Source organism: Poecilia latipinna, unplaced genomic scaffold (assembly GCF_001443285.1).
Source record: "Poecilia latipinna isolate Pla-1442-1.1 unplaced genomic scaffold, P_latipinna-1.0 Scaffold19, whole genome shotgun sequence".
Lineage (NCBI taxonomy): Eukaryota > Metazoa > Chordata > Actinopteri > Cyprinodontiformes > Poeciliidae > Poecilia > Poecilia latipinna.
In genome coordinates, this window is record NW_015112635.1 from 194,149 (window position 1) to 207,810 (window position 13,662).

Below are 13,662 nucleotides of genomic sequence, written 5' to 3' on the forward strand. Positions count from 1 at the left end.
AACAGGACTTTGTCTTTTTATTTTGTTGTTATATTTTAAGGTCAGTGTTTTAAATGTATACTTTGTACTTTATAAAAAATCTCCAAGTCTTTTAAACTGTAAGGGCATATGTTTGCCCACAGCTCTCTTTAGTTGACCTTCTGTTAAACTTAGAGTTCTGGCTAGTTTTCATTGTTGAAAACTTGAATGTTTGCATCGAGTCATTCTTTTCTTCATTTTTATGTATGTGTAGAATCGGTGATTGTGGAAAAAAGAAAAATGCTCTTTATCTTCAGCATTCAGTTGGAGGTTTTAGACCAGCGTTGATTGGTGTTTGAAAATATTCACAACTCATTCCACCTTGACAAAAACCTCACTTTCCTCTGAAAAAAGTAACCCCAAGTCATGATGCTAGCACCATGGTTATTTAGCTGTGGCCCAAAGTTCAAGTTTTTACGAGAGCACCTTTCTCCTGTAAGGTTTTGTGAAATATTACCAATGGAAAGGATTCTGTCTTTCAACCCTACTCCATAGTTCAAATATATGGAGAATTCAATGTGCCACATGTAGAGCACAGCCAGTACTTGGTCCTGGAGCTCCTTCAGTATTAGTGTTTGCATCTGAGGAGCCGTTTTTGGTCAAACCTTCAGTTTTTGTGATGTTTCTGTTACCCATTCCTTCCCCATCATTGGTGACTGCCTTCACTGTGTTAGTTTGGTGTATATATGCTCCACCTTATGATCTATGTCTATTTTTTTTTCTCCACTAAATGGGCTATGGACTTTTGAAAGCAACTGTCTACGCATTGCACATACATATTACCAATATTTTAAAGTTAATGGAATGATGGTTGTCAACAAAACGGCACCAGTTGAAGTTGGTTTGTAAGACACCAAGGCAAGGATTTTTAGGATTTTTTTTTTGTCTCTCATTCATCCATTTTTACATAACTAGACTTCTACATGAATAGATGTTCACAGATACATATACTCACAAGTGCCCTACAATCCAAAATGTTCACATGTAAATGTATAATCTAAACATCAGTTTATAGAAATGAGGTAAAATAAAGGCAAGAAGCGGAAAATAAGGTGGAAGCAAAAACACATCATAGTGAGAGGATTGAATGTAGTAACCTGCCACTCTCCGCTGCTCTCAAGCCACTTACTGCTCAATGTAATATTCAACCGGGTTTGGAAAGACATCATTTTGTATTTAACTCCACAGGGGGTTTATGTCACAGCCTCTCTGTGTTATTTTTCTTCTCCTGAGTGACAGTCTCCAGCTTGCTTGAGCATAACAATTTAGTCGTAAATCGAAAACACTGGGCTGACTCTTTGTCACAGGTACAACCTCACATGCAGGTAGGTTTCTCATAAAAGAAAAAACAAGCTGATGGGTGGGAAAATGAAAGAACTGAGATTCACTGTTTGGGGAAAGAAACAGCTGTTTTATGCAACCAGAACACCAACCACATTTCAGATTGTTTTATAGCTGAAGAAATTTCCCAAAAAATTTGGAAAAGCTTTGGATTGTTAGTCTTAAATCCTTTCACAATTAGGGGAAATTAAATCAAGCAAGAGAAAAATATTTTTGGAAATTATTTCATCCTAAAGATACCAACAGGATATTTGAACCTAGCATATCTATATCCACGTGTACTTGGCGGTCAGTAAAGCAAACAATCCTGAAAGAAAATGTAAATATTAAATTCTTCTCACTATTGCTAATGTTTGTTAGTTATTTATTTGCATGTTTATTTTATGTCTGAGCATCAATGCCATTTTGTTTTGTGTCCTATAAAGGTGCATTGGACCAAGACTACAAGATTGCATCGGCTGGATGGACAGGTATGATATTATGATTGTTTTCACATTCTAATATTAACACATTACCACACAGTAGCACACACAGATGCACAAAAGAATAACAGTAAGCAAAGTCTCTGATTAATGGATTGCTCTGAGCCACACTGTCCCTGTGAGTATCCTTAATGCCTCTCTGTGCGTGCTGCAGTGCATGTGTGTGTCCTTGTGATTTTATGCAGCTCCTGATGAATTGATCGCAATTTAGCATTTGTTTTGAGGCGATGGGGGAGAAAAGGAAAGCAAAAGCTGTTCCCAGTTTCCTACAAATAGATTTAAGGCTTTAGAATTAAAACTGCTGGCATCACATTTTGGAAATATGAAAGAAAAGGGGATAGGTAAAAAAAAAACACACACACACAATAATCTTTGGATCAAGATGGATCCAAAGATCACTTCCACAACAATTTATATAGTTATACAAAATATATTTTAATGTTTTTTATCAAAGTCTACACAGACGACATAGTTTGTGACTTCTTATTTCTCTTCCATATAGGTTGGATGTGTGGAGTACATAATGAATACTAGTCTTCTCAATAGATTCACAGTTGCTATGATCTCTTAGTTTTCCATGATGGCTTGAAACTGTTTGTCTTGATAGCGAGCTTTTCCAAAGCTTTGGGTATTAATTAATAACTTAACCCTGCTTTCAACTTCCCCACAGCTTTAACACTGGCCTTTATTCTGTTGTTCTTATCTTTTATGATTTGGTTTGTTCATTTGTTCATCCATGTTCTCAAACAAATCTCAGAAGCCTTCACAGAACAGCTGTTTTGAAGTAATACTACAAAATACTAAAAACAAAAACATCAGTGTTTTTGAACACTGATGTTCAAAAACATCAGTGTTTTTGAACATCAGTGTTCAATTCCAAGGCACTATGTTTTGGCATTGGAGACACTGCCAATAGGATGAAAGAGCTTTGTAGCTGCTATGGGAACATGGCTATCTGCTAACCTAGAGAAGTGATCAGCTCTTATCAGATCACCGAGAGCTCCTGTTAACATGCAGTTGTATCTTTACCGTTGCTGTTAGAGTGAGCTGTTACACAAATCTGCTACCTGTTGCTGTGTCTTATCAGAAAAATGTGATTGCACAAAGCATTTCTGCAGCCATTGTTCATCCTAGTATTAACTCACATCTTGTCTGGGGATTTTGTGCCCGTCTGCTTTGGATGGATTAATCTCTTTTTGATTTACTTTAAACTCTATTAGTAATGACTCATATGGCATGTCCCCCACTTGGCAAGTCAAAATTCCCCAATTTGTTTGTTGTGCTTATTTATTTATCTACTCACAAAAAACAAGAAGTCATAATACAAAAAACGACTTATGCTCAAAGGAATTTCTGTTTATGGGAAGAGATAAGTTGCAGTACACTTTGTGCATTTACTTATATGCAACCTGTGAGTAGTAAAAGACTTGATGTGGATGAAGGCTCACCATCTAGCAGGACAACAACCCTAAAAACAGCATGAACTTCATTAAAATGGTTTAGATAGTAGTATAATCAAAAAACATAAATCTATTCTACTATTATGCACAATGTTATGTTGGTGCAGCACATAAAATCTCATACCAAAAACACAGATTTTTTTGGTTATAACATAGGAATATGTGAAAAAGGTCAAGTGGGTACTTTACTTGGTACCTGCTTTCATGTCTAAGCTGTAGACAAGTTTTTCGATGTGCTATAAATTGCAAAGTTTAAGTGGGAATTTAATTACGAGATTGGGAATGTCTAAACTAAAGTCCAAATTTTAGACATCGTCCTAAAATTAAAGTCGACTAATGGAAGAACAATTGAATTATATGTCTTCATTATGATAGTTTGAGCTTAACATGAGTCTTTAACATTAGGAGGGAAAAGTGACTGCTTTTCTTTGTGGTAAACATTTTTTGCCTCCATCCTCCATGCTACTGCTCAGCAAGACTTGCGCTCCGTAAGATTGGTTGCTTCCTGCTCTTAATCCACTCATTTCCCCCTTTTCCCACCCTACCTTCTTGTCTTCAGAACCCCTCTGATTGCTGCTGGAGTGATTGGCGGCCTCTTCATGGTGGTGATCATGGTATTGAGTGTAGCAGTGTCAGTGCGTCGGAAGAACATTAAGAAGAAGAGGGCCCTTCGGCGATTTCTGGAGACTGAGGTAAAAAAAGAAAGTAGTCGAAGTTAAAAGAGGGAAAAATTAACCGTTGTCCAATATGTAATTGGATTAAGCATCTCTAAAGTAAGTCTGCACAGTTACTCTGCAAGCCCCGGCAACCCAATTTCAAAATAATTCAGAATTAGGCAGACTTCTATTTGACTGCTATGGTTTGCTCAAATTTTTCATTCCTCTTTAAGAACTAGATCAATACAGGGAAAAAATACTTTTATCTCATTTTTTGTTGTGTTTTTGCACCGTCAAACAAGTTTATTTGCTTGTTTGGTGAGGGAAAGCTGAATGAACACGCAACATCCACTGATGTAGAAAATAAGAACAGGCTTGAGAAAAGACAGGGAAAAGGGAGACACTATGTTTTCTAATGGAGATTTCAGAAGTTAAGAAAGTTTCAGAAACTCTGTTCAGCTCTTGACTTTGTCACAGTATGTTGAAGAGGACACTTCTTTTAGGAGGAGATAGCATACTATACCATTAAAATAAGAGAACACACTCTTGCTCTTTGTTAGAACCAGAAGAATGCACCATCATAAAAGTCACTTATGTGTCCACATTGAAAATGAGGTCTTATTTCACAGCTTTTTATCTCCTCTGAATCGACAAGTATCACTGAAGTGTCTCGAAAAAGCTTTGGCAAGATTTTATTGTACCACTGTTATAATGCTGCACTGCCATAAGTGCAGCATTAACTTAAATAGGTTTCTTTTTTAGATTTATATGTACATATATAACAACTGGAAATTTAAAATACTTACGAGATGATGTATCGTTATTAAACTGTCAGATCAAAACAGGTTATTAAAGTCACTTGACTAAAAGACTTGTTGAAGTAGTAATGCAAATTAGTCTTAATAATCACTTTCAATCAATCCAAATTAATTGCAAGTAAGTATTTTCTTTTCTGGCAGCATGAAATCAAATTTTGCTTTTAAATGATACTTTAATTTCCATAAGTCTCTACTTTTTCGTAGAGAGACTGTGTAAGTGTGTGTGAGGCATTGCATATTGTCGGAAGACTTGCAGAAAAACCGTCTAGGTGACTGAGCCACATGAAGACAACCACATCCCCAATATGCATCATGCGCGTGACGCACAAAACCAGCACAGTGCGCCTGACCCACACATAACAGGCCACATGCATGCGATGCACATGACACAAAGAAACAGCGACGTGGCACCATGCACCTGTCAGTTTCTGACCGACACAAATTTGACAAACAAACACGATGCGTTGGACGCACAACAACAGGGCATCTGACACTGACATTATTTTTTAATGAATTCAACAACCAGAAAAAAATTGCATTGCCCTTATTAGATTGTAAAGTTGGCAGTCCAATGGCCCTTCTAAGGTGCTATAATTCCAGATATGTTTTGACAAAATATTTTGAGGTACTGTGGATTTTGACATTGTTTTTAAACACAATATAAAATACAAATTAAGATGAGAGGGAACATAGGAAACTAAGTTTGGTTTAAAAAACTAAATAATTCTAATAAACATTCATCAGTGAGAGGAGCATTCTGTAGGTATCAACCTATTGATCATGTTGTTTCGTATTATCTGTTAATGTTTACCAACATAACCATTTTAAAGACAGGGAGTTGCAATTGGTTGACTTTTTCTTCAACTTTTCATCCCCTTTTTATCTAAATTTACAGTTGTTCTATTTGCTGTAAAGCGAACAAGCAAGTTCTCCCCCTTGAATCCCAGTTTTTTTTTTCTTTTGTTTGTTTGTTTGTTTTTGTTTTCTTAGAAATGCCCAAACCTGGGACCCTTGGGACATAAAACACTTTCTATGTCACCGTGGTACAAATATACCCTGGTGTATTTGTGTTATAGAAATATTTTATTTATATGCAATAATACAGCAAAATAAAAGACCGGTAACATTTAGATCCTTAGATGAGTTAGATGAAATATTACTTTGAGATGTCTCCTGCAATGACTAGACACTCAAATGTTATACTGTTTTACAGTGCAGTTTTGCTGTATTTTCAGTTTTGGGTTGCAAAACTGCAGAGGCGCAGCATATTCAGCACCTCTACTGCTGAACAGCTCTCAGCACTGTGAAATAGAATTCTGTCTTTGTTGTCTGGACCCAACCGCTATAAAAACATCTAGGTTACGTTCTCTGTATTTGTGGTGCACCCATCCCTCTTGTTTCACACAGCTTAAGCTGATTTGTTATTCCATTTAAATGAAAAATGGCTATTGTTTTTAATCAAATGGTAACCCATGAGCCAGAGGGACAGTAGCTGTAGACCTCAGCTAGGCTGATAGATGCTTCCTCTGTTTTCTTGTGCGTGCTTGCCCTCCCTCTCTAATCTTACATGTTCTGCAATTCTCTTCATATTGCTCCCTCACATGCTTTAGCTCCCCCTGACTAATTTAGCTCTTTGCTTCTCATTTCAATGTCTTGTTGTTTACGCCATTGTTTTTAGTCCAGCCTTTCCCAGATGTTACCTTTCTACTTTTTTGCATCGCTTCATTTATTCATTCCTCCAGTTTTGTTGTTGGAACAATTATCTACCTACCACCATATAAGACTTTATTGATCATCTGCAGCATAATTGTTCCACTCTTGTCTTCCAGTATAATATTTATATCTATAATATGACATTTTAACTTAATTTCAGATTTAAAAAAAAAAAAAGTGTAATATAACCAAAATTAAAATACTAACATATATATAAGAACACACAAATCAATAGTGGTAAGATGTGTGCTGAAAAAACACCAGTGAAATTACAACTTCTTTTCAACATCTAGTGTCAAGTTTAAGTGAAAAAATGGAATTTGGTTGTGTCATATGCTTTTGCAGATGATCAAACAGCAGGGTAGCTGTCTTTGCATGATAAAAACAACTGTGTCATCAGTGTAGAGCTGGAGAGCTGCATCTAGAACTTTCTGATGCATATTGTAATTTTAATTTATGAAATGCATTGGACCCGTTGCAAACCTTTTGTGACAATCAGGCAGTTGGAGGAAAGGCTTCTAAGTCAAACACACTGCAGTGCACTCAACCTCAAACATAATTTTGGGTAAATAAAGTTTTTAGCATAATTTTAGTAAGCTCAGAATAATTCTAACATTGTGGGGATGAAGCTTTTCTTTCACATCAATTTGATTTTTTTAGTTATCAACAGCATATTTGACAAATATTTAATTTCAAAATAGTAAGTTTTGTGTGTGGATTTAACTCCATGAGTTTAAATTACAACAATGAATTGAATATTTTGTGTTTTTGGGATATGTGCTTTCAGTTGGTGGAACCGCTGACTCCCAGTGGAACAGCTCCTAATCAAGCCCAACTTCGCATCCTTAAAGAAACGGAACTTAAAAGAGTCAAGATCCTTGGTTCTGGAGCCTTTGGAACTGTATACAAGGTAAAATGTGAGCTTTGGGGACTTTTAAAATATGCTATTACAATTTTGGATTTGAAAATCATTTTCTACAAAACATATGTTGCAAAGATCTTGATAAAAATATATATATATATTTTTGGATTTAGACTACAAATAATTTGTCCCCTCAATTGCTCCACCAAACCATTGGAAACAGATAAGTAGCACTTTGCCTGAGGATTTCAGTCTACAAACTGGCTCATATGTAAGTGAGAGGTCATATAGGACATGTAACTCATGTGATGCCAGACAGTCACACATTATGATCGGTGGAAGAGATGGATATCAGAATCATTAGTGACAGCACATTTGGTGAAAAGCTTGGGGGTGTAAAATAAAAAGAATAAGTAATAGGTGACACTGGGAGCCCTGGGGTGACAATGAAATAAGAGGGAGCGGAGGTCATTGCCAGTGCAATGCTGGATGAGAGATTCAAGCCAAAAACGCAGCTAAAATTAGAAAGTCTACATTATATTCTGGCGGAAATATATTATACTTTAGTATGAAAAAAATCTGGGATCAATGCTGTTCACTACAGTGATTGTCGCATCATGCTATTTTGCACAATGGAGGTTGTAATGGTAAGTCAACTAACGTGTAGTTCTTTGAATGCTGACAACAAAGTTTTTGGTGTGAGAACACTAAGGTTACAATTACATAAATAAATACATTTGAAACTCGCCAAAGACCTGTAAATTTGATAGTGTCTCTGAAGTTGACAGAAGATGTTATTTTTATATTTTTTGTTACTGTGACTTTAAGTTGCACAATTAATACTAGAATAAAACTGGAAAGTGTCTCTTTCTGCTGCTCTAGGTACTAATATTTAAATTTTCATAGTATTTTCATCCACATGCACAAATTTTCTAAAGCACAATCAGAGTTTGAAATGGAATTAAACTACAAGCATAAAAACAAAATGTGTATGTATTTGTTTGACTATACAAACGTTACATCTATAAATATAGGAACTCATTGGAAAGATGTGTAAAAATCCATAAATAAATTTGGTTGCAGAAAATAAACGTCTAATGAATCAAAACACCACCCTTCTCTATATAAGACCCTTCTCTATATATTTGTTCTGCCATCCTTTATCATTGTTCTAAATGCTTTTGATGAGTTGCTATTATATCATTGTCAGTTTCTTATACAGAAAGATCAACATTCATCTGTAATTTCTTACGTGAACAGAATTTGCTTCAATGTCTTGTTGTATTTATACCACAGGAAAACCGAAAAGCAATAAATAATCTATACACAGTCAGCTTTAAAAAGCTAAAAAAAAAAAAACTTTAAAAAGATAAATATGAAATATGTGAGGGTCAGTGCTAATTGTAGAACCAGAGATTTTGAAAAAGAACAATTATGTTTACCCATATAGCTTCTTATTACTGAATTCATGCAGTTATTTTTTTTTCTAAAATTGTATGATGTGAGATGTTTTAACTACAAAAAGCAATTCATTTAGTTTTAAAAATTATGAAAACAATTGAGATTGCAATTAAAACTTTAGTATTTCATGTTTACTTGTTCAATAAGAGCACGTTGACAGTGTTTCGAATAGCACATTGTTAAAAATAGGGTAAAATACATAAAACAAAGCTAGTGATAAACTTAAATCTTGTTTCTGCTACATGATACCAGGTGTTTTTGAAGTACAGTCACGTTTCTGTAGAATAAAGGTGAAAAATTATTAATAATACCAGGAGTAAAGAGGGTAATGTTTTCACACAATCTTTAGGTGGTTTGGTTGCTAAATCACATTAATCCAACCTGAAATTAGATTGTTCAACAAGATTCAGTCATTTTACCTCAGCCTTCTCCAAGGGCAACATTCCCTTATTAATACAGCAGGCCGAACATTTTCATACTCTGCAGGTGAGAATATGAAACAGTTGGAAGGCTGAGAAACTCTACATTTTTAATAGAGATTCCTCTTGTTCTTCCAAGATCTATAGCATGTTTCTTTAACACAGCTTCACTCAGTAATGTGAGTTTGTAATCAGTGTAATGAGTCAAACCTGCTTGTACTTCTCTTTCCTCTTTAGGGTATTTGGGTCCCAGAGGGTGAAACTGTAAAAATTCCTGTGGCCATCAAAATCCTTAATGAGGCCACTGGACCCAAGGCAAATGTGGAGTTCATGGACGTGAGTATCTTGAAAATGATCTATTTCTGGTTTCCTGTGGAATAAAAACATTTATTTTTCATTTCAAACTCAAGTCTTACATAACCATTTCTCAGGTCTAGTGTTCTGTATTTCAAGTCATGCTTGGACAACGTGTGCAGAGATGAAAATGAAATGAAATGAAATGAAATGAAATTTTATTCGAACATGATACAAATATAAAAATAAAATAGTGAAGAGTAACAAGAAGTGCATAAAAAAGAAGAGAAAATACAGATTTTTTGTTTCAGTTAACATATCATGCTCAAAATGGGGTAGGAAGAAGTGAGAACTTATAAACTCCTAAAATCACATAATATTTTGCAGATTCCAATCTTTTCTCTCCATCTGCAAAACCACTGCACATCTAGAGACTTACGTTTTTGTACGATTTCTTTGCAAAACTACTCAAGCTCAGTCAGATTTTATGAAGAGGGTGTTTGAATAGTAGTGTTCAAGTTTTGTCACAGATGTTCAGTTTGGCTTAGATCTGGACTGAATAGATTTGAGATATTAACCACACTGTGTATTTGTCTGCCTGGAAGGTGAACCAGTGCACCAGTTTCAAGTCTTTTGTAGCCTGAACTATAGGAGCACGTGCTTTAAAGGTAGCTCCTATACATATTAAAATCTATTTAATCAGTATACAAATTGGTCTAAGACATTCTAGGAAGGGTCCTAGTTGATCTAGTACACAATCTCAATAAACTTTTTACTGTCAGAAAATTGCCATCCTAAAAGCAAACACCACAAAATGGTTTTATGATACAAAAAACAAGTCAAAGAAAGCTCTGAAGCTACTGAGAACAAAAAGCTGGAGCCCCATAAGTCACAGTCAGGGGTCCCTAAGAGTCTTACCTATGCAGACATACACACATTTCACGCAAGAGACTCACAGCACAGAGCACACGGCCCCATTTATAAAACATTCACAACTTGGCTCATCTGAAAAGGGAAAAGGAAAAAAATCTAAATTATTACACTATCATGATGCAATGCAGATGAAATAACTCTCATCAACACACACACACTGAACGCGACCCACTTGCACTCATGTTTTGCACTTAGTTTGACAGTCAGAAAGGAAGAGTGTTTGAGTGTTAGAATTACTATTTTTGTCATGATGGCTTTGATGAATTTCCCATGTGTGGTTAATTTTATGCCCTGCGTTCTTTGGGGGCTTGTCGAATAACCAGAAAATCAGAGTGACGTACCTGTCACAGCTGAAGGTTACATATAGATTCAACTAGTAGGTGATTGAATAAGGAAAATTGTGTCATTTACTGTGTGAACTGGTGTTATGATGGAAATATAAAGTTCTCTTACTGGAGTAAGAAAATGGCATATCAAAATGCGACAGTCAAAGTAAGTAATTTGACTATCTTTGCTACTGAAAGGTATATATTAGTCAGCTTGGAGGAACTTTTTTTGATGGCCCTTTTTGATGAATTCTTCAACTTGGCTTTGATGTCTTGTGCATTACTTACCTAAACACAAATTGGCAAAGGCAGTGCAATGCTTTGGACAATGCTCTTTCAAACATTTGATGTCCCGACTTCAGCTCTTTATCTTTAGCTGACGAATGTTTTCAAAGAATTCCAGAACTCCATAATTTGAAAATTAAAGCAAATTAAAAGAAAAAAAAAGAAAATAAAAACTGATTAAAGCTCAAAATGTAAAGGATAGTGAAACAATCAAATGGTTGAGCAAAATCACATTCAACAAGAAAACTTTATTTTGCAACAAGTGACAGCCCAAGGCATAGCAGAGAAGTCAAAATAATGTTCAGTAATCACGTCCATGTCCAAATATGCTAAGTCTGTAGTTCAAAAACATTGAACTCAATGTTGGTTGATGTTCATTTTTACTGTTTTGAATGGCTAATTTTGAATGATTTTTTAGTACTTTAAATTATAATTATTGTTTCCATGAAACAAAGAATTTCCAAAACTTTCATGGTAACTGTGACCTCTTTCAGTAGGATAATGGTCCTTGCCACAATGCAAAGTGGTTAGGAATCCTTTGAGAAACACATTGGTGAATTTGAGCTGTTGTCTTCACATTCATATGTCTTGATCTAAGAAAGCATCTGTGGGATTTCAATCCAGCCATTTGGAGGCTTTGTGGTCTCCAACTGAGTCATAATGGAGAACTAAAGAAAGTGAATTGTAGATTGGATTCTCTTTGTTGCGGATTTAAACCCATTTTCACTAAATTTGTAAAATATCACAAGGATTTATTGATTTGTAGACTGGATTTGTAGACTGGGTCTGGGTTAGAGTTTGCTATGTTACCAGTGTAAAGAAAATTAATGGGTTTTTGCAGGCCTTAAATCATTGTTGGGCTGCCAAACTGTCATGTTTAGATGGCAAGAAAGCAATTTATTAGGACCAGTAGCATTTTCTATGCACATTTTCAAATGTGTGCATTAATAATGTCCATAGTATGTTTTGCAATAGAGAATGTTCCTATAGAGAGAGAAGAGTCACTATAAAATATACACTGCTCAAAAAAATATAGGGAACACTCAAATAACACATCCTAGATCTGAATGAATGAAATATTCTCATTGAATACTTTGTTCTGTACAAAGTTGAATGTGCTGACAACAAAATCACACAAAAATCATCAATGGAAATCAAATTTATTAACCAATGGAGGCCTGGATTTGGAGCCACACACAAAATTAAAGTGAAATGTTCCCTTTATTTTTTTGAGCAGTATATTTACTTTTGAAGCCAAATTTCTGCTTGAGGGCTTGTCAGGATGAATCTGCATGATAACCCGTGGTCTGTCCTTCAAAAAATGTTCTGTTCATTTTCCTTGTAAAATGACTAAGGTCTTTAGTTCTTTTCAGATGTCTATTATTAGAAAAACACAGCCTTGCACAAAAAAAATAAATAAAAATAATTAAAAAAAAAACAGTTAACATGAATGTGGAAATAAAAGATATTTAGTGGATCATATACTTTTCTCTTTATTTCTCTTTCTCTTTATTATGTTAAGTAATAATTTAACATTTTGATATTTTTTTTTTTATTACTTTTTTTTAAATTAGTTGATCCATGTCTGTGAAGTCAGAATTAGAACAAAAATTGCTGATCTACATAAACAGTGTATGCAAATATTTGGTTTCAGCTGTACGTCCTTGTGGATCACTGATACAGGCCATTTTCTCAGATGTCTAGTGTTTCTGGTCAGATAATAGTTAAGCAAAATAAATGAAATTGTGAGTTTTACTACATCCAGCTAGAATCATTTATAAAGTTTTGTAGATTAATTTAAGATCTTATCCACAGTAACTAAATAACTATACTGTGAACCTTGGATTAAGTTCTTCCTGATCACTTTACCACCACTACATTTCACCCAGACGTGGTGTTAACAGAATGTTTTACTCCTTTGATCATTTTTTTAAACAGTAATGGAAAAATCTGAAGACTATCTGTCATTTTGATAGATTACAATTCACACACCTGACCAGTTGGAGCAGACGCGCAGACATTTTCAATTTTACACAGAGTACACGCGAAGGTAACTAAATCGATCCAAAAAAAATTAATAAAATAAAAAACATTCTATCTGAGTATCTTGTCTGAACTAGACATTGAATTCAATGCATCCCTCTATGTGGGAACTGAGAGCACGTTGAGGAGTTATGGACAGAAAGCTTTGGAACGCATCGGACAGCTGTACCACTGGTGCAGAAGGAGCACATGCTGTGGGATTTTTTTTCCTGCGGAAGCAAGGGCTTGCAGGATCAGGAAACCCTTCGTTCAGAAAGTCTTCCCGTCTTTTGATCACTTCAATCAGAAAAATGTTCCTTGATTTCAAAACTTCGGATGAAGTGGTGCTTGTAATTTGAGTCTCCAGCTGGCAGTGAAATAACTTGCTATTACAGGAAAACTCATTGGTGGTCAAGCAATCCTTATCAGTAGGCTCCACTGTAAGGAAGTTGCTGTAGTGAAGCATAGAGCAAGGGGGAAGGGTGTGAAGTATACATACACAAGGATGATTGACAGTGCTAATGCCCTCCTCCTGGCTCTGATTGGTTGTTTCTAACTAAGCAATGGCATTG

General features: G+C 35.3%; 1 protein-coding gene across 1 annotated transcript in view; it reads left to right on the forward strand.

Annotated features, from left to right (window-relative positions):
• erbb4b (erb-b2 receptor tyrosine kinase 4b) overlaps positions 1–13,662 on the forward strand; it is a gene marked incomplete at its 5' end in the record, with an annotated part of 154,438 nt that overhangs the window by 105,114 nt on the left and 35,662 nt on the right. Inside the window, 4 exons of the mRNA XM_015034837.1 lie at positions 1,785–1,829; positions 3,861–3,993; positions 7,276–7,398; positions 9,468–9,566. Of these exons, the coding sequence (XP_014890323.1) occupies positions 1,785–1,829; positions 3,861–3,993; positions 7,276–7,398; positions 9,468–9,566 (400 nt within the window). The remainder of the gene's footprint in view (positions 1–1,784; positions 1,830–3,860; positions 3,994–7,275; positions 7,399–9,467; positions 9,567–13,662) is intronic.